This window comes from Carcharhinus amblyrhynchos, chromosome 30 (genome assembly GCF_965287045.1).
Source record: "Carcharhinus amblyrhynchos chromosome 30, sCarAmb.v2.hapA, whole genome shotgun sequence".
NCBI classification, from domain to species: Eukaryota; Metazoa; Chordata; class Chondrichthyes; order Carcharhiniformes; family Carcharhinidae; genus Carcharhinus; species Carcharhinus amblyrhynchos.
The window spans coordinates 17,686,578-17,707,626 of record NC_137353.1 but is presented as its reverse complement, the minus strand read 5'-3'; the positions used below and the strand labels follow the sequence as shown (position 1 = coordinate 17,707,626).

General features: G+C 46.7%; 1 protein-coding gene across 2 annotated transcripts in view; it reads right to left on the bottom strand.

Annotated features, from left to right (window-relative positions):
- nol9 (nucleolar protein 9) overlaps positions 1-14,904 on the bottom strand; it is a 37,064-nt gene extending 22,160 nt beyond the window's left edge. The window contains exons 1-3 of one of the 2 annotated variants that reach the window (XM_080215398.1): positions 14,770-14,904; positions 9,887-10,505; positions 9,453-9,672 (exon numbers count right to left, since the gene is read on the bottom strand). In XM_080215398.1, coding sequence (XP_080071524.1) covers positions 9,453-9,672; positions 9,887-10,480 — 814 coding nt within the window. In that variant the 5' untranslated portion in view covers positions 10,481-10,505; positions 14,770-14,904. The remainder of the gene's footprint in view (positions 1-9,452; positions 9,673-9,886; positions 10,506-14,769) is intronic. The other variant, XM_080215399.1, reaches the window with a different exon arrangement.
- Positions 14,905-21,049: the final 6,145 nt, after the last annotated feature.

The following is a 21,049-nucleotide window of genomic DNA, read 5'->3' as shown; positions in this document are numbered from 1 at the left end:
CTTCAAGGCACAATGAAAAGGGAGAAGGATGGTGATAGACTTCAATAGGACATAGACAAGCTGGTGGAATGAACAGGCATGCAGCAGATGAAATTTAACTCAATTGCAAAATTCTTCATTTTGGTCACAAGAGGCGAGGCAATATAAACTAACAACTACAATTCTAAATGGTTGCAGAGAGAGAGACCTGGGAATGTATGTACACAAATCATTGAAAATGGCAGAGCAGGTTGAGAAATTCGTTCAAATAATACATGGAATTCTGCGCTTCATAAATAGAGGCATGAAGTACAAAAGCAAGGAAGTTATGTTGAACCTTTATAAAACACTGATTTGGCCACAACTATTGATTCCAATTCTGGGATCTTTAGAAAGATGTGAGGGCTTTAAAGAGGGTGCTGAAAATATTTAATAGAATGGTTCCAGGGGTGCATTGAAAGTAAGAGCAGAAGGAGGCCATTCTGCCCTTTGAGCCTACTCCACTATTCATCACGATCATGGCTGATTACCCAACTCAATAACCTGATCCCGCCTTCCTCCCATATCCTTTGATTCCCTTCACTTCTTGTTCTTTACCTAACTGGTTCTTGAAAACATTCAATGTTTGATCTCAACTACTTTCTGTGGTAGCGAAATCTATAGGCTGACCACCCTCTGGGTAAGAAATTCACCTTCATCTCTGCCCTGTACCCTCAGACTGTGACCACTGGTTCTAGACACCCCCACGATCAGAAACATCCTTCTTATATCTGTCTAGTCCTGTTAGAGTTTTATAGGTTTCTATGAGATCCCCCTTCCCTCACTCATTCTTCTGAACTCCAGTGAATACAATCCTAACTGACTCAATCTCTCCTCATATGTCAGTCCCGCCATCCCAGGTATTAGTTTGGTAAACCTTCTCTACACTCCCTCTAGGACAAGAGCATCCTTCCTCAGGCAAGGAAACCACAACTGTACACAATATTCTTCGAGTGGCCTCACTAAGGCAATGTATAATGGCATCAAAACATCCTTGCTCCTATACTCAAATTCTCAGATTGGCAAAGTGGGGTTGTTCTCCTCAGAGTAAATAAAGTGGAGAGAAGATTGATAGAAATATTCACAATCATGAGGGATCTTATTGGTTCTCAAACTGGGATCCACAGATCCCTGGGAGGGGTCCATGGCGACTTTCCAAGGGTCCATGAAATTCTCCTTTGCACACACACTTGAGAGGCAGAGACAGAACAAAGTACAGGATGGAAGAAAGAAAATGGAAAGCTGACTTCTTTGTATCAATGAATAATAGTTTATGATGATCCTGCACAAATAGCTAACAAGACATCCACTCTGAAGCTTCCAAATATGTGGCTGAAACGGATGCACTCAATTTGGACTCATGCAATGAGAAATGCCCTTATACTGGTCCCTAGCCTGCTGAGTAATTCTAGCATTTTCTACTTGTATTCATCGCTTGCTAGTTTGATTCTGCAATTGTGAAAAACTTGCAGTATGACTTGCATCTTTCACCATGTTTTAATAATAAGTTCCCTTTAAACTTAAATAACATCAAGAAACAGGAATGGATTTGGACAGATATGTATTCCCAAGATTAGTGCAGAGTATTTGATTCAAGATTACTTGAACATGACAGAATGGAGGGAAGAAAACTTATCTGGTTATCACAGAATCTCTAGTGCAGAAGGAGGCCATTTTGTTAAGTTTTATTTATTTGTCACAAATAAGACTTACATTACTACTGAAATGAAATTACTGTGAAGTTCGGGTCAATGCACCCAACCAGCATGTATTTCAGACTGTGGGAGGAAACTGGAGCACTTGGAGGAAAGACACGCAGACATGGGGAGAACATGCAAACTCCACACGGACAGTGGCCCAAGCTGGGAATTGAACCTGGGTCCCTGGCGCTGTGAGGTAGCAGTGCTAACCACAGTGCCACCATTCTGCCCATCAAGTCTGCACTGACTCTCCGACAGACTATCCCATCCAGACCCTAGCCCTGTAATCCCACTAATATCCCTAACCTATACTCCTTGGGACACTGTGGGGCAATTTAGCATGATTAATCCACCTTTCCCGCATGCCTTTGGTCTGTGGGAGGAAACCAGAGCACTCAGAGGAAACCCACAAGAGGAGAACGTGCTAACACCACAGAGACAAGGCCAGAATTGATCCTGGATTCCTGGCACTGTGAGGCAGCAGTGCTGCTAACTGTGCCACCATACCACACTTTATGGCAGATTTTTCTGAATGGGGAATTATTAACCTATTTTTTAGCAATTAAATATGGTATGGCTGCTGTTGGTACTGTTCTGATCATTAGCTGCTTGTATTGAATGTGATTCTGTGAAATGATTGGTTCATATGTCATTAACAGGTAAATCTTTAACCACATAAAAAACAATTCCTTTGGAATGTAATGTTGGTAACATTACCTTTTATGTCTGGTTTGCCTGGTCTGTTTCATCACTGTCTACATCAGTGACGTTGTCCTCAACTTACACCCTAAGTAATTATCAGTTTTCTTCGAAGCATTATTAAACAGGTTTCATATGCAAACTTTCAAATTATGAATACTATACAGTACTATTATTTAGATTGGGAGTGGGGTTACTAATCCATTTGAAAAGGGGTCCTTCAAACAAAGAAGTCTTGAAAGTCACTGGTCGAGACCTACAGAAACTGTTTCCAGTGGCAGAAAGGTCCACAACCAAAGGAGACAAATTTAAAGTGATTGTAAAAAGAACCAAAGATAACATGATTATGCAGCAAGTGGTCATGAGTTGGAATGCACCGCCTGAAACAATGGCGGAGGCAGATTTGATTGCAGCTTTCAAAAGGGAATTAGATAAGTACCCGAAAGGAAAAAAATTGCAGGAAAAGGGTGACAGTGAGGCTAACTGGATTGTCCGTCAGAGAGCCAAATGTACTTTTCAATGCAGTGTCCATTCTACAATTCTACACTGCAGCTAAAAACATTCCCTGTGGAGGAATAGCATGTGTTAGATATAGAGTAAAGCTCCCTCCACACAGTGGTACAGCACAGAAGGTCATTCACACTACTTGGTTTACTAGTGCAATGCAGCTCATCGCACTCTCCTGCTTTTCCCCCCATAACCCTAAATTTTTCCCTTCAAGTAATTTTCAATACCTTTTCGAAAACCATAGTTGAATCTGCCTCCACCACACACTCAGGCAGAGCATTCCAGATCCTGACCAAATGTTGATTAAAAAAGCATTCATGTCACCAAGAATTCCTTTTCAACTTCCCAGCACAGATTCTCCAGAAGCACTATTTCCTGCACAAACCATTCTATAGTCTTCTTGAGCACACAGGTAGCTTTCAGTGTACCTCTGAAAATGGAAGGCAATTAGAGATGGACAATAAATGCTGCCCAGCCAGCAAAGCCCACAACTTATAAATGATGTTTTAAAAATCATGTGGAGCATTAATACTGGTACAGACCAGTTGGCCCAAATGGTCTGCTTCTGTGCTGTGGACTCAACTTAACTTCTGAGATAGCAGTAGTTTTATGCTATAGATATAGAAACACCCAACTAGACTGTCTCAAGCTCATCAGGTCTGTGACCCTCATACCCAGGAGTGGGAGACCTTCAACCCACCAGTATGGATATAAGCCAGGGCAGTATTCAGTTACCTCTTGTTCTGATAACTATTTATGACCAACTCAAAATCCAAGCACAATTTATTAAATTGTACATAAAGGACATAGTTACAGGATTAGGCCATTTAGTTCTGAGCTTGTTCCACCATTCAATTAGATCATGGTTCACCTGCCCCATATCGTTTGACACCTTTGGTTAACAAAAAATTATCTTCAGAGTTAAAATTAACAGCTGACCTTACATCAATTGCTGTTTGCAGATAAGAGTTCAAAAATTTTCACAATGGATAAGTATTTCCAAACTTCTGCAAGACACAGCTCTAATTTTTAGACCATGTCCCTAAGACCAAGAATCCCTAACCACTATGAATCATTTTTCTGTATCTACCCCATTTGTTCCCCTTATTCACAGAATCAAAAATGCAGCAAGAGACAAGTCAGCCCATCAAGTCTTGTTGCCTTGAAAACTTTGATCAAATCACCCCTTTACCTTCTATAATCCAGGGAATACAGTCCTAGTTTATGTAATCTCTCCTCGTAATTTAACCTTGGGAGTACAATCGTTCCAATAAATCCACACTGCATTTCCTCCAAAGCCAATATACTCTTAGAATAACAGAATCTCTACAGTGCAGAAGGAGGCCATTCTACCAATCAAGTCTGCAACAACAACAACCCCACCCAGGCTCTCTCCCCACAAATCCTTCTAACCTATGTATCCTGGGACATTAAGGGGCAATTTACCATGTCCAATCAACCTAAGTCTTCTTGAGCAAAAACAGAAAAGCGCTGGAAAATCTTAGCAGGTCCGACAGCATCTGTGGAGAGAGATAGAGCTAACGTTTCAAGTCTAAATGACCCTTCGTCAGAGCTGAGGGGAGAATCAGCAGAGATTTATATTCTGAGGGTAGGGAGGGGCGGTGGAATTAGACAACAGGAATGTAAATGAGCATGCAGAAGGCTGAGAAGATGTTGACAGTGTCCCTTAAGTGATCAGAATGTGCGAATGGCAAAACAAAGGCACAGCTTGGTAAAGGACTGCTTGAGGAATGTGGTAGTTGGCCTGAAGAAGTGTGGGGTAGGGGGAAGAGGGAGTGAGGGTAGAAAGGAGAGCGATAAAATGGAGAATGAGATTAAAATGAAATGAAATCAGTGGAAATGGGGTGGAGGGGAGAGTTCACGCTCTGAAGTGGTTGAACTCAAAGTTCAGTCCAGAAGGCTGTAAAGTGCCTAATCGAAAGATGAGGTGCTGTTTCTCCAATTTGCGTTGGGATTCGCTAGAACATTGCAAAAAAAAATTGCTAAAATTTTCCAGTATTTTTCAGTTTCTGTTTTTGTTTCAGATTCCAACATCCGCAATATTTTGCATTTATATTCTTCTTGAGGACTAGTGCTGAAATTGCTTACAGAATTACAAGTGTATAACCATTGCTTTGAATAGCTGAAGTGTGATTATAATGGTCTTATATCCAGAGCATCTGATGAAAGGTCATCGACCTGAAACATGAACTCTTTGCCTTTCTTTGGGCTTCTGCTGCTTAACTTAATGCAGTATGGAAAGTACCCCATTCTCTCCTTTTTAGACCCAAAGTGGATGCTGTCACATTAACCTACAATAAAATCTATTTATCACAGTTTTACCCACTTGGGCATGTATGGGGTGTCAGGGAGGGGTAGTACCTTCAGGGGGAGAACATGTTGCGTCCTTTCAGGGCGGGTCGTCCATCTTTTGTCCCCACCTGGCACTCAGCTCTCACCTGTGGCTCCCCGTAGCTGTTTGCATGCGACAGCAGCCACACTCCGGGCAACAGCCTCGACAAGCTGGCTAAACCAGGTGAGGGTAGCCGATGGGTCTCAACCCTCGGTGAGATAGGGAGTTGTCTACCCTAGCATGTGAAGACAGAGTCTGGCAGATTGTGCGGACGAGACCAGTGGAAGGTCCAATGGTCAAGAAGGCGGCCTCTGCAAGTGTCGTGGAACACGAAGAGCAGGACAAGACACAGAAGACGTCCTGGTCATCCACTGCGCCTAGTCCCACCTCCAGCCATCTTGACTCTTGTCTTGCCACTGGATCTAGATGGGAATTGGGAAGAGAGAGGGAGGCTGACACTGCGCAACTCTTCCTCACTTTAATCCAAATCAAGCACTAGTTTCGACACCATCATCATCATCAGTGTCCTGACCAACCCTTGAAGTCCTGTGGCAACGGGTGATTGACAGAGCAGCAGATGTGAATATAGTGGGAGCTGTAGTCACAGACCTGCACGCAGGCGGCTCAGGTCTAATGGTCGTTTTTCGCTGACCAAAACAGCAGTGGAACTCGGCATCTACCTGGGCGACTGAGCAGCCCTCTTCAGGAACGCACTGCTCACCTCAGCAGAATGAGGAAGGGGCTAGAAAAGGTGCCCTAAACATTGCCTGCTTCATTATACCCTGGCCAGTTTACCGCAGCTGGCGGGGATCCCATCTTGCGGTCAAACAAACAAAATAACACGCAAGGTGACACCACTCACCATTGGCACTTGGAACGTATGCACGCTTTTGGACAACCCTACAGCAGAAAGACCAGAGAGAAGAACAGCCTTAGTTGCCAGAGAGCTTGCAAGATACAATATTGACATTGCAGCCCTGAGCAAAACTTGTCTTGCCAACGTAGGTCAGTTGACTGAAACTGGAGGTGGATACACTTTTTTCTGGAACAGTCGCGGCAGAAATGAGCGTGGTGATGCTGGAGTTGGATTCGGCATCAGGAGTCACCTTGCTCGTTCATACCCTTGGGTAGACTACCGGCTTATGACGTTATAGCTTCTGCTACAGAACAGAAGTCAAGCCACCCTGATCAGCACCTATGCCCCCACAATGAATAACCTCGATGAGAAGAAAGACAAGTTCTACGAAGAACTAGGCGCCCTACTATCAGCAGTGAGCAGTCCCGACAAGCTGATCTTGCTTGGCGATTTCAATGCAAGAGTAGGGTGTGACTCTGCAATCTGGCAGGCAGCCACTGGGAAGCATGGAGTGGGCAAATGTAACAGTAATGGCCTACTCTTACTGAAGACCTGTGCAGCACACGACCTCCTCATCACCAACACAACCTTCTGTCTGCCTACCCGTAACAAGACCTCCTGGATGCACCCCCGTTCTAAGCATTGGCATCTTATCGACTATGTCATTGTCAGGAGAAAAGACAGGCAGGATATCAGAGTAACCAAGGCCATGTGTGGTGCTGACTGCTGGACAGATCACAGGCTCATTGTCTCCAAAACGAGGCTCCGCATCAGACCCAAGAGGCAACCACAAGGAAGCAAGTTTATGAAAAGAATCAATGCGACCAAGCTAAAGAACCCCAGCATAGCTTCAGCACTGGCTGAAGACTTAGAAATCAAGCTTGCTGACCTACACCTTGCAGGCAGTGCTGAGAACGACTGGGAACGCTTCAGGGATGCTCAGGCCCTCTACCCGCAAGCAGCATGATTGGTTCGATGAGAATGATGAGGAGATACAGGCTCTACTTGTCAAAAAGCATCGTCTTCATTGGGCCTGTCAGAACGACCCATCTTCAGCTGCCAAGAAAAATGCTTTTACCAGTGCTCACAGGACAGTCCAGAATAAACTGCATAAAATGCAGGATGCCTGGCTAAGCGCCAAGGCAGATGAAATACAGGGATACGCTGACAGAAACGACTTGAAACGGTTCTATGAAGCCCTCAATCTCTCGGGAGCCCCCCCCCCAACCCCCGAGTACAGATGGTACAACTCTCATTGCAGAGAAGGCTCAGATCCTGCAGAGATGGGCTGAACACCTTGAAGCCGTCCTTAACCGACCGTCATCTATTAACGATGAGGTAATAGACAGGATTCCCCAGGTTGATATCAACAGCGCCATGGATGATCCACCAGTAGTAGCTGAAGTCACGAAAGCTGTCAGGCAGCTATCCAGCCGGCAAAGCCCAGGGGCAGATGCCATATCTGTAGAGATCTATAAAGCTGCTGGTCCTACACTTATTGAGAAGCTCACCGAGTTGTTCCAGTCCTTTTGGAAGCAAAGATCCATTCCTCAGGAACTTAAAGATGCTTCCATCGTACACCTCTACTACTCGGCAAGTATGAAACAACCACCGAGGAATCTCGCTGCTCTCCGTCACAGGAAAAACCCTTGCAAGAGTCCTGCTAAATCGTCTGGTCGTTCATCTGGAGCTGGCTGTTTCCAGAGTCACAGTGTGGCTTCCACAAAGATCATGGGACTACTGACATGATTTTTTGCTGCGCGCCAACTTCAGGAGAAGTGACATGAACAGAATCGCGAGCTCTACACAACCTTTGCTGACCTCGCAAAAGCCTTCGACACTGTAAGCCGACAAGGCCTGTGGAGGATCATGTCAAAGTTCGGCTGCCCTCCCAAATTCAGATGGTACGCCAGTTCCATGATGGCCAGAGTAGTGGATGGCGAAGAATCCTCTGAGGCATTCTGAGTCACCAATGGCGTCAAACAAGGCTGTGTACTTGCACGCACACTGTTCAGCATGATGTTTATTGCCATGCTGAATGATGCCTTCCAGGACAGTGTTGCTGGAATTAGCCTCAAGTACAGAGTGGAAGGGATGCTCTTCAACCGCAGGAGACTTCAAGTTACTATCAAAGTGAAAGAGACTGTTCTGAGAGATTTCCTCTTTACCGATGACTGCGCCCTGTATGCTGGCTCAAAGCCAGAGATGCAAGTCAGTATGGACAAATTTTCCATGGCTTGTGACAACTTTGGACTTGTACACAGAACCCATAATCACAATCAAAGGGCAGAAACTACAGGCAGTGGACCAGTTCACTTATCTTGGTAGCACCCTCTCTCAAGCAGGGACTATTGATACAGAAGTTAACTGCACAAGAGCAAAAGCAAGTTCTGCTTTCGGTAAACTGCGCTCCACTGTATGGGAACGTCGAGGAATCAGCCTGCGGTACTTCCTACCCTCCTGTATGCCTGTGAAACGTGGACTGTGTATTGAAGGCATACAAGACAGATCAAGCATTTCCACATGACTTGTCTTTGCAGAATATTACGCATCTGTTGGTAAGACAAAGTACTAGACCCTAAAGTTCCCTCTAGAGCAAGTCTACCATCAGTCCACACACTGCTGATGCGAGCGCAGACCTGGTGGGCAGGTCATGTCATCCGTGTGTCAGACAAGCGCATATCCAAGCAGCTCCTTTTTGGAGAACTCTCTGCTGGAAGGTGCTTACATGGGAGGGCAGAAGAAACATTTCAAAGACACACTCAAGGCCTCCCTGAAGTCGCTTGACATTGACATAACCACCTGGGAAACACTGGCACAAAGCCACCCTACCTGGCACTGCCTCATCCACAAAGGCTGTCAAGCTCACGAAGAAAGGTGTATTGCTGAAGCACAACTTAAGCACGGGCTGCGCAAGTCCACAGCCACAACTACTGTGTCTACACAAGTCTGTCCAATATGTGCCAGGACATTCCGTGCCCGAATCAGGCAGACCGCAACCAGCGTCAAAATGACTAATGGTGTCGAGATCCTTATCGATGACGATGGATGAACAACAACCAACTTGCTTCATCTATTAATTTTTTTTTGTAATTTTATGCTTCTATTTAAATTTATTTATCAAAGTCAGACAGCTATAACAGGATGAGAAGGGCACCCAGGTCTGTCCAAATGTGAAGTGTTTAGTGACCACTGATAACTGCAGCTGCCATCACGTTGGTTACCACCTTCCTGCGACACTGAAGGGATAGTGTACCAATGAAGTATTTCTGTCTAACAGCTAGGAGGCTTTACCTCTCACTCTCTGCCAGACCCTCACCTGTTGGTACATGCTGTCGGAAAACTGTTTTCACCTCCATTTTCATCTCTCGCTTAGTCCGGCCTGGTTTACAGTGAGGCAGTGCCTCGATGCTCAGGGCAGCCTGTGTTGGTAAGGAGTACAGGCAATATGCAGGCTGTCCCTGTCCAATTGTAAATCCTAACACTCGGACACTCCCGTACAGACAAGTCATGCGACATCTTCCTTGAAACGTCAATTTCTGCAGAAAAAGCAACAACATGGAACACTGAAAACCAGGACAACTTCCAAAAGTCATAGTATGAACCCATACAAGAAATGATGGAATAAGGCAATGAAGGAACACCAAACCCCAGTGAAAGACATCACACTCAGGAAAGCGTGAATGGCCTGAACGCCAGTGACTGTCAACACCTTCAGAACAGGAAACAAAAAGGTTAAGAAATTTCTCCTACCTGCGATGGGGACATGAGCACAACACTCTGATCATTTCCAATGTTTACTGCAGTGAGACACAGCCTTGTATCGGCTCCAGAGGAAACTGCATCATCATCAATGAAATCTTGAACCGATTCATCGTTGACAACCCCATTAAAGACGTACGAGTTTGCATAAAAATGCTGGTACACTGCTTCTCCGTCAGTCTCTGTGGCTATGCAGGCCTGATTTTTTTGAGTCCTGCTTTTTCTAAGTGAACCGTTAACCTTTCTCCCTGTATTACGAGGAGACTCAGCTTTATTTTCTTCCTCCTTGTCTTGCTCTTCGTCTTGTTCAGCAGCACTCGACTGCATAATCTCATCTTCGTTGCACACCTCCTCTGCACATTCCCAAATTGCAGCATTCTTTGTACTCTGCTTGTGGCGTGGTCGCTTCACTCCCCGGTGACAGGACGCAACCAGGCAGCAGCGGCGTGTAAGTACGCTCAGCTGCTTGGCCCCTGACACATCGGTTAACACCAACATGGCTTTGCGTCTCCACCTGCGGCGTCGAGCTGCTGTGGGAACAGTCTGCTTAAGACATACTGCTGTTCCTGGACTACTGACCCTCATCTTGTGTTAGTCCCTCACAATCCAGCTGTTTAAGGGGATAAATAAAATTAAAGTCAGTCACTTCCACAACTATAATTTAGCCTGTCCAATCCTGCCCCCAACCCCTACCAAGTAATCAATGGATCTGAATAGTAAATGTTACAAAATGATTCCATGGGCAGTTTGAGGATCAGAAAAGTAGTTCCTGTGCACAGTTCCCAAAACTGCCTGATATCAGGCTTCTCTTCTCATTTTTAACCACTGGCTCATATGTTAACTGGAAAATTTACAACACAGCAGGAGCTTATTATGTCTATCATACCATGGCAGCTGAGGAAGAGTGATTCAGCCTAAAATTAAAACTGAAAATGCTAGATAAACTCAGCAGGTCTGGCAGCACCTGTAGAAAGAGAAACAGAGTTAAAGTTCCAAATCCATATGACTTTTCTACAGGATTTTCAGTAGTTGGTTCATAAGCTTGCAGAGGTTACAGAACTTCACATGCATATCGAAAAGTTCAAGACTGCACCAACGTCTATGTGAAATTATTTCTCAACTCTCCTCTAATCCTGATGCAAATACTTTAAATTGATGATCCCTGGTTAGATGGTCTCTCTGCCAAGAGAAATAGATTCTTTCCATGGCTGCTATCATTTTGTACACCTCAATTAAATCTTTCCTCAGCCTCTTCTGTTGGAAAGAAAACAACCCCACCCTACCCAATTTATCCTCCTAGCTCCATATCTGGCAATAGCCTCATTAGAGAGCGGGGTTGGGAAGTGTGAAGAGAAGATCTATGATCCTATGTTTCCTGTCATGAGCTGACCAGAAATGTAAATAGTACCCACAGTTGTGGTATAACCATTGTTTTATACAGTTCCAAAACAACCCTGACTGTTCTCATATTTGTTGTCTCAGCAAATCAAGGCACATTTCACACATCTTCTTTATCTAGCTGTCTCCTAGCCTTCAGCAATTTGCGGATATGGGGTCCTTCATTTTCTTCTAATAATTGATTAGAATCCTTACAATGCAGAAGGAGGCCATTTGGCCCATTGAGCCTGCACCGATAACAATCGCATTCATAACCTATAGCCCCATATATTTATCCTGCTAATTCCCCGACACTAAGGAGCAACTTAGCATGGCCAATCATCCCAACCTGCACATGTTTGAATGTTTGAAAACCGGAGCACCCAGAGGAAACCCACACAGACATGGAAGAATGTGCAAAATCCACATAGGCAGTCACCCAGGCTGGAATTGAACCCAGGTCTCTGGCACTGTGAGGCAGCAGTGCTAATCACTGTAATTCTCAGTATTCTACCATTTTTACTGCCTTGTTTATCCACTCCAAGGGCCTTACTCCCACTTCCATAGATTGAACTTTTTGGAAATTGTTAGCCCACCTGACGAGCCTATTCAGATCTTCCTGAAGTCTAACTTCTTATCAATCTCCCAGTCAATTTTGTATAATTTGCAAATTTCTTCATCATGCACACTACATTCAAGTCTAAATCCCTGATAAACACCAAAAAAAACTAGTACTGACCCCTGCCGAATCATACTGGAACCAGTCTTTCAGTAAAAAAATTGAGAATTGAACGTTATCATCATTTGATTCCTGCCACTTGGTCAATTTCGGATCCCGTAGGCTCTTGCTTCATAAAATCCAAGAGCCAATTTTGGATCCCACTTGTCACTTTGCCTCGGATCCTACTGCCTTACTTTCATAACCTGTCTAATATTCAGGATACTGGCCAGGTGAGATTACATCGAGCACGTTACTCTCATCCACTCTCCTTGAATACTTTGAAGACGTATCAATCAAGTTAGTCAGGCATGACCTTTTTTAAACTAATTTGTGTTGCATGCCCTTGATTAATACATAACTTGCTAATTGACAATTTATACTGTTCGTCAGAATTTTATTGAACTGAGTGGTCCGTAATTACTTGATTTATTGCAATGTTAACAATCCTCTGACACCACAGAAAACAGGAAAATGGCTGAAGCATCTGCCATTTCCTCCCTCAATACTATGGGGTAGATTTTATACAGACCTGGTGAATTATTAACTTTCAAAATGCGAAAGCCCTTAAATATTTTCCCACTCTATGCTTATTCCGCTCAATTTTTCACATTTTTCCTCATTCTACAACATCTGCCTCATTCCCCTCTTTGGGGAAGACAGCTACAACGTTTGGGAAAGACAGCTACAACGTTTGGGGAAGACAGCTACAACGTTTGGGGAAGACAGCTACAACGTTTGGGGAAGACAGCTACAACGTTTGGGGAAGACAGCTACAACGTTTGGGGAAGACAGCTACAACGTTTGGGGAAGACAGCTACAACGTTTGGGGAAGACAGCTACAACGTTTGGGGAAGACAGCTACAACGTTTGGGGAAGACAGCTACAACGTTTGGGGAAGACAGCTACAACGTTTGGGGAAGACAGCTACAACGTTTGGGGAAGACAGCTACAACGTTTGGGGAAGACAGCTACAACGTTTGGGGAAGACAGCTACAACGTTTGGGGAAGACAGCTACAACGTTTGGGGAAGACAGCTACAACGTTTGGGGAAGACAGCTACAACGTTTGGGGAAGACAGCTACAACGTTTGGGGAAGACAGCTACAACGTTTGGGGAAGACAGCTACAACGTTTGGGGAAGACAGCTACAACGTTTGGGGAAGACACAGAGGCTGCATAGAGGTTGAGACAAGTTAACTGGGTGGTCAGTAAGATGTCAGATGGAGTATAATGAGGGAAAATATGAAGTTATTCACTTTGGTCATAAAAATAGAAACATGAAGCCCCCCCATCCACCCCCCTCTTCCCGCCCCCCCCATCCACCCCTCTTCCTCCCCCCTCCACCCCCCTTCCCCCCATCCACCCCCCCTCCCCCCCATCCACCCCTCTTCCCCTCCCCTCCACCCACCCCTCTTCCCCCCCTTCCCCCCACCCCTCTTCCCCCCCTTCCCCCCACCCCTCTTCCCCCCCTTCCCCCCACCCCTCTTCCCCCCCATCCCCTCCCCTCCACCCACCCCTCTCCCCCCCATCCCCTCCCCTCCACCCACCCCTCTCCCCCCCCTTCCCCTCCCCTCCACCCACCCCTCTCCCCCCCCTTCCCCTCCCCTCCACCCACCCCTCTCCCCCCCCTTCCCCTCCCCTCCACCCACCCCTCTCCCCCCCCTTCCCCTCCCCTCCACCCACCCCTCTCCCCCCCCTTTCCCCTCCCCTCCACCCACCCCTCTCCCCCCCCTTCCCCTCCCCTCCACCCACCCCTCTCCCCCCGCCTTCCCCTCCCCTCCACCCACCCCTCTCCCCCCCCTTCCCCTCCCCTCCACCCACCCCTCTCCCCCCCCTCCACCCACCCCTCTCCCCCCCCTTCCCCTCCCCTCCACCCACCCCTCTCCCCCCCCTCCACCCACCCCTCTCCCCCCCTTCCCCTCCCCTCCACCCACCCCTCTCCCCCCTCCACCCACCCCTCTCCCCCCTCCACCCACCCTTCTCCCCCCCTCTTCCCCACCCCTCTTCCCCACCCCACCCTTTCCCCCCCTCTTCCCCACCCCACCCTTTCCCCCCCTCTTCCCCACCCCACCCTTTCCCCCCCTCTTCCCCACCCCACCCTTCTCCCCCCCTCTTCCCCACCCCACCCTTCTCCCCCCCTCTTCCCCACCCCACCCTTCCCCACCCCTCTTCCCCACCCCACCCTTTCCCCCCCTCTTCCCCACCCCACCCTTTCCCCCCCTCTTCCCCACCCCACCCTTTCCCCCCCTCTTCCCCACCCCACCCTTTCCCCCCCTTTCCCCCCCTCTTCCCCACCCCACCCTTTCCCCCCCTCTTCCCCACCCCACCCTTTCCCCCCCCTCTTCCCCACCCCACCCTTTCCCCCCCTCTTCCCAATCCACCCCTCTCCCCCCTCCCCCCAATCCTCCCCCCTCCCCCCAATCCACCCCCCTCCCCCAATCCACCCCCCTCCCCCAATCCACCCCTCTCCCCCCTCCCCCAATCCACCCCTCTCCCCCCTCCCCCAATCCACCCCTCTCCCCCAATCCACCCCCCTCCCCCTCCCCACCCCTCTCCCCCCTCCCCACCCCTCTCCCCCCTCCCCCCAATCCACCCCCCTCCCCCCCCCCCTCCCCCCAATCCACCCCCCACCATCATTAGTCCATCCGAAACCCTGTTTTTTCTTGCTGCACTCCACAGATATTATCCATCTCTCTCCGCCGGTGCGATATTCCTTAGCAATACTGCTTCCTGTCCCGCTCACATGTTAGCCCCTCCTCCAGTCCCCCATGCATTACCCAATTCTGCGTCTCTCGCTACCTTCCTTCCTGCTGTCCGCCTGCAAAGGGAAAAGGTACAGGGAACATACAAAATCTATCTCCGACTCCAGGCCCTGGCCCCAGCCCATTCAGACACGGTTGTAGAACTGGCCAATCGACGCCGCTCCCGGAGGTGTTTCTGTTTGGCTACCTCTGCTGGTAGGAGGACTGATTGACCCAGCAACTCACAAATGGCAAAACTTCCACTAACATCGACATCAAGATCTGGCTCCCGTGGAGGAAATCAGCTTCGTGCGCGGCAAGAAACAGAATTGGAATAATGGCCATCTTATAGAGACGTATGAGATAATGAAGGGGCTAGATAGGGTAGAGGTAGAGAGATTCTTCCCGCTTGGAAAGGATAGCAGGACTAGACAGCACAGCCTGAAGATTGGGGGGGGGCGCAGTTTAGATTAGAGTTGAGGAGGAACTTCTTCACGCAAAGGGTGGTGAATCTCTGGAATTGTCTGCCCTTTGAAGTGATGGAGGCTACCTCGCTGAATATAATTAAGTCACGGGTAGACTATGGTGACTAGTGGAGTGCCCCAGGGGTTGGTGCTGGGGCCTCAGCTTTTTACCATTTATATAGATGATCTGGAGGAGGGAACCGAGTGTAGGGTGTCGAAATTTGCTGATGACACCAAGACTGGGGGAACGGCAAATTGTGCGGAGGGTGTGGAGAGTCTGCAGAAGGATCTAGATAGGCTGGGCGAATGGGCCAGGAAATGGCAAATGGAATTTAATGTTGGCAAGTGTGAGGTGGTCCACTTTGGCAGGAAGAATGGTAGGAAGGACTATTACTTACGGGGCGAAAAACTGCAGCAGGTGACGGTGCAGAGGGACCTCGGGGTCCTTGTGCATGAGTCGCAAAAACCCAGCTTGCAGGTGGTCAGGAAGGCGAATGGGATGCTGGCCTTCATAGCGAGGGGGATTGAATATAAGAGTAGGGAGGTCTTGCTGCGGCTGTATAGGGCATTGGTGAGGCCACAGCTGGAGTACTGTGTGCAGTTTTGGGCGCTGCACCTGCGCAAAGATATTTTGGCCTTGGAGGGAGTGCAGAGGAGGTTTACTAGGCTGATGCCGGAGTTGAGGGGGTTGAGCTATGAGGAGAGGCTGAATAAACTGGGCTTGTACTCGTTAGAGTTTAGAAGAATGAGGGGAGATCTCATTGAGACGTATAAGATGATGAATGGGATGGATAGGATAGAGGTGGAGAGACTCTTCCCACTCAAAAAAGACAGTAGGACTAGGGGGCACAGCCTCAAGATAAAAGGGGGGCGGTTTAGAACGGAGTTGAGGAGGAACTTCTTCACTCAAAGGGTGGTGAATCTCTGGAATTCTCTGCCCGTTGAAGTGGTGGAGGCTGCCTCGCTAAATATTTTTAAGACGCGGGTTGATGGGTTTTTGATAAGAGAGGGGATTAAGGGTTATGGGGAGAGGGCGGGAAAGTGGAACTGAGCCACGACAGATCAGCCATGATCTTATTGAATGGCGGGGCAGGCTCGAAGGGCTAGATGGCCTACTCCTGCTCCTATTTCTTATGTTCTTATGTAGATAGGATTCTGATAGACAGGGGAATTAAGATTTATGGGGAAAAAGCAGGAAAGTGGAACTGATCCACTTCAGATCAGCCATGAACTTATTGAATGGCGGGGCAGGCTCGAAGGGCTAGATGGCCTACTCCTCCTATTTCTTATGTTCTTATGTCTTGGAGAGATTAAATAAGAGTTATATTCCCTGGAATTTAGTAGATTAAAGCATGATTTGAACAAAGTCTTCAAGATATTGGGTGGGATTCTCCAACCGTTCATGCCCTGCCTCACTGCAGTGAACAGAGATTTGGCTGAGAACCAAATTCTCCATCCTCTCTGGCAATGGTGGCGGGGCATGAACAGCTGAAGAATTCCAGCCATTATTGGGAACAGAGGTTAGAGAGAAGGAGACAATGGCGTAGTGGTAATCTCACTGGGTGAGTAATCCGAAGGCCCCTGCTCAAGTGCCTCAAAGCACCAGGGACTTGGCCTTGGGTGACTGTGTGGAGGTTGCTCGTTCTCCCTGTATCTGCGTGGCTTTCCTCCAGGTGCTCCTGTTTTCTCCCACAGTCCAAAGATGTGTAGGTTAGGTTAATTGACCATGCTAAATTTGTCCTTAGAGTCCCAAGATGTGTAGGTTAGGGGGAATTAGCAGGGTAAATGCGTAGAGTTACGGGGATAGTGTCTGGGTGGAATGCTGCATTGGCACAGTTGGCTGTGCTTTCTGGGTACCCCATCTAGGCCAATCGCTTTCCTGGGTTGACCTTCAAGAAGGCTGCTCTGACATCTGAATGGTGACTTCAGATGCAGGTTCATCTAGGGCTCCCAGGGTGGAGGGCATGTTTTTGTTGATCTCTTGCTCAAAATGGGTGTAGAATGCATTAAGCTCATCAGGGAGAGGTGCATTAGTGATTTTATATGCCTTCATCTTGTAGCCTGTTATGTTTTGCAGACCTTGCCATAGTCAGGGGGCAGTCGGTGTGGTTTGCCTGGGACTCTAGCTTGGTCCGGTCCTGAATTTTGGCATCTTTGATGGATCTCCTTAGATCCTATCTGGCTTTCTTATATAGGTCAGTGTCACCTGATGTGAATGCCTCAGACCTGGACTTCAGCAAGCAGTGGATATCCCTGTTCATCCATGGTTTCTGGTTGGGTAACACATGGATTTGCTTCTTTGGCATACAGTCTTCTACACACTTACTAATGAAGTCAGTTACAATAGTGGCGTACTTGTTCAGGCTGGCCAGAGAGTCTACTGACTGGTCAGTAAAACTGGAATGTATTAGCCTGTCTAGGCCATTATACACAGGATCTCGGAGATGAGAGAGCCTTTATGTCCCTCTGTCCTTACCGGAGATGGTTATCAGTCCTTGGATGGTTTTACCAGTAATTTGTCTGAAAGCACATAGAGGGGTTCCTTTGTTCCCTGCAGCCAATCCTGTCAGTAGTACATTCTGAGCCACCTGTTTGTGACCATTTTTAAAAATATACAACTCAGGTCTTTTTTAAAGTCCAATATTTCCTTGTACAATTTCTGGGGTTTTCTTCATCGTGACAAAGCTCAAGGACCTAAACAGTCTAATCCTGTTCTAATATTCAGTAGTTTTATACTTTGACTTGTAAATAGCTAACACAGCAATGTCAGAATAAATAACTACATTAAAAGTGATGCTCTATGAAAATAATAACTGTGTATCATAACCATATAAATAAGAGCTTTTTATTAATTTGTGAGATGTGAGCATCACTGACAAGGCCAACATTTAATGCCTATCCCTAATTACTCTTAAGCAGATGATAATGAATTATTTTCATGAACCATTGCAGTCCATCATTACAGTGTTAATGTAGCTGAATAGTTTTCATTCCAGAGGAAAGTTAGGAGTCTACCACATTGCTGTGCATCTGGAGTTACCTACTGGGTAAGAGTAAAATTTTCCTTCCCCTAAAGAGCACAAGTGAACCAGTTGAGTTTTTACAACAATGCAATAATTTTAAGCTTGCCGTTACTGACAAAAGCTTCCACTGTGTTCAACTATTTCGTGCACTTCTGCTCTGACTCTTCACAGAATCATTATAGGGTTTCTCTTGTCCTCACCTTCAACCCACTAACCTTCATTTTCAACAGCTGACATGCCTACCACCTCCAGCATGATGTCACCACCAAACACATCTTCCCCAACCTTCCCTTTCAGCTTTCTTAAGGGACCATTCCCTCTAACACACTGGCCTACACCTCAAGTCAGCCCCCAAAACCCTTCCATTTCTATATAAGCACAGTAAATACAACACCTGCCATTTTACCTCAACCCATTCAAGATACCAAACACTCTTTCAAGTGAAACCACAATTTATTTGTCCCACTTTCATTTTAGCATTCTGTATTTGCTGCTCATGACATGGTCTGTCTTTTCTGGATGACCAAATGCAGACCGGGTGAGGACTTTGTAGAATACCTCCATTCAGTCTGCAAGCAGGATCCGGAGCTTCCTGATATTTGTCATTTCAATTCCTCACCTTGTACCCCTCTGCCGTTTTTGTCCTTGGTCTGCCACAGCGTTCTGGTGATCGTGGCTCAACATGTCACCATTATCTGACCACAATCTGCTGACATTGTATGGACAGGATCTCACCTGAAACAAAGTCATTTAACAGCTTTTTACTAGGATCAATTTGAAAGTTCTGTGGTACAGGGATAGGACTGTGTATCTGGAAATATCTAGTCAACACGAATGACAGGTGCATTAAGCTCTTGGACACCCATGCTGGAACAAAGGAGCCTTTTGGCAGCAGCATCTACAACTGCATTCAAAGTCCAATGACAGTGTTCCAAGGAAGCTTAACACTATAAGTTTGGGAGACAGCACCTCATCTTTCAACAGCACTCTACAGCCTTCACTTTGAAGGGGGAATGGAGGCATAGACTATTTTTTAAATGGGAAAATGCTCAAGAAATCAGAAACACAAAAGGACTTGGGAATCATTGTTCAAGATTCTCTTAAGGTTAATGTGCAGGTTCAGTTGGCAGTTAGGAAGGCAAATGCAATGTTAGCATTCATGTCAAGAGGGCTAGAATACAAGAGCAGGGACGTACTTCTGAGCTGTATAAGGCCTCATTTGGAGTACTGTGAGCAGTTTTGGGCCCCATATCTAAGGAAGAATATGCTGGCCTTGGAAAGGGTCCAGAGGAGGTTACAAGAATGGTCCCTGGAATGAAGAGCTTGTTGTATGTGGAACGGTTGCGGACTCTGGGTCTGTACTCATTGGAGTTGAGAAGGGTGGGGGGGGAGGTGGGTGGTGGGTGGATCTTATTAAAACTTACAAGATACTGTGAGGCCTGGATAGAGTGAACGTGGAGAGGATGTTTCCACTAGTAGGAAAAACTAGACCCAGAAGGCACAACCTCAGGCTAAAGGAATGATCCTTTAGAACAGAAAGGAGGAGAAATTTCTTCAGCTGGAGAGTGGTGAATCTGTGGAACTCTTTGCTGCAGAAGACTGTGGAGGTCATGTCATTGAGTGTCTTTAAGATAGGGATAGATAGATTCTTGATGAATAAAGGGATCAGGGGTTATGGGGAAAAGGTAGGAGAATGGGGATGAGAAAAGTATCAGCCATGATTGAATGGCAGAGCAGATTTGATGGACCAAGTGACCTAATTCTGCTCCACGTCTTATGGTCTTCGGATTCAAAATAGAGCTCAGTAATTTTAGCTCTGCCTCCATGTTTTTTTTGCTGTTTCTTATTTTTGTCATTTAGTTCTTCATTTCTTTATTTTGGACAGATACTTTGCAGCCATTCACATCTCATCTGGACACATCTTTTGTTTCTTTATCATACGCATTTTGTGTCATAATATCCCCTGCTCTCCATCCGATTACAGAATTTTCCTTTTGTTCTCCCCTCCTCTTCCCACTTTCACTTGCTCAAAGCCTATTAAATGTCTATCTTTTCTTGGTCCTGATGAAAGGTTATTGGTCCCAAATGTTGGGCAGAATCGTCCACTCTGAAGTCTTAAGTTCAATAGTAGCCATGGAATTGCGAGTGATTCCTTCTTGGTGGAGGAGGAAGATGAACATGCGTGGTCTTGTACTGTTCAGCTGATTACTTATACATCAGTGTGCAACACGAACATTCTCATAGCAGGGGCAGGCAGAAACTCACCTGCCCCACCATTACCTCACGGACTCAAAGGCCTTTTTAAAGGGAAACCAAGACAGCCTCCCTCCTCTTAGCCTCCATCCCAAGTCAAGCCTCTGCTCCATCCTTCCAGTCTTCATGCAGTTTGTGCTACCGGCACCAGATAGGGGTTTTAAGCGTTCCGAAGAAGGAGAAAGCATTATTTGGTGACCTCAAGTTCTTGACGAAGTGACGTTCTGCAGGTGCACTCGATTTTTTTATGGTTATAAAATGTTTTAATTTCCCACTGGTGGGGAACTTACTTTGGCAGGGGAACCGAATTCTGGTGAGGTGGCCTTTTAATGAGCATGCTAATGCCTGCAAGAATACCTCCCAACATTGTCAGGAAGCTTGACCCGCCTTTATGAGAACAGGATTCTGACGGGTTATCCCAAAGTTGGGAAACTGATTTTTGGCCTCGCCACAGTAAGTCGGTTGACGGAATCAAAAGATTCGTCCCTTTGTTTCTCTGCACGGATGCTGTCTGTCCAGCGTTTTTTTCCCCTAGATTTCCAGCATCTACAGTATTTTGCTTTCATATCACCATTG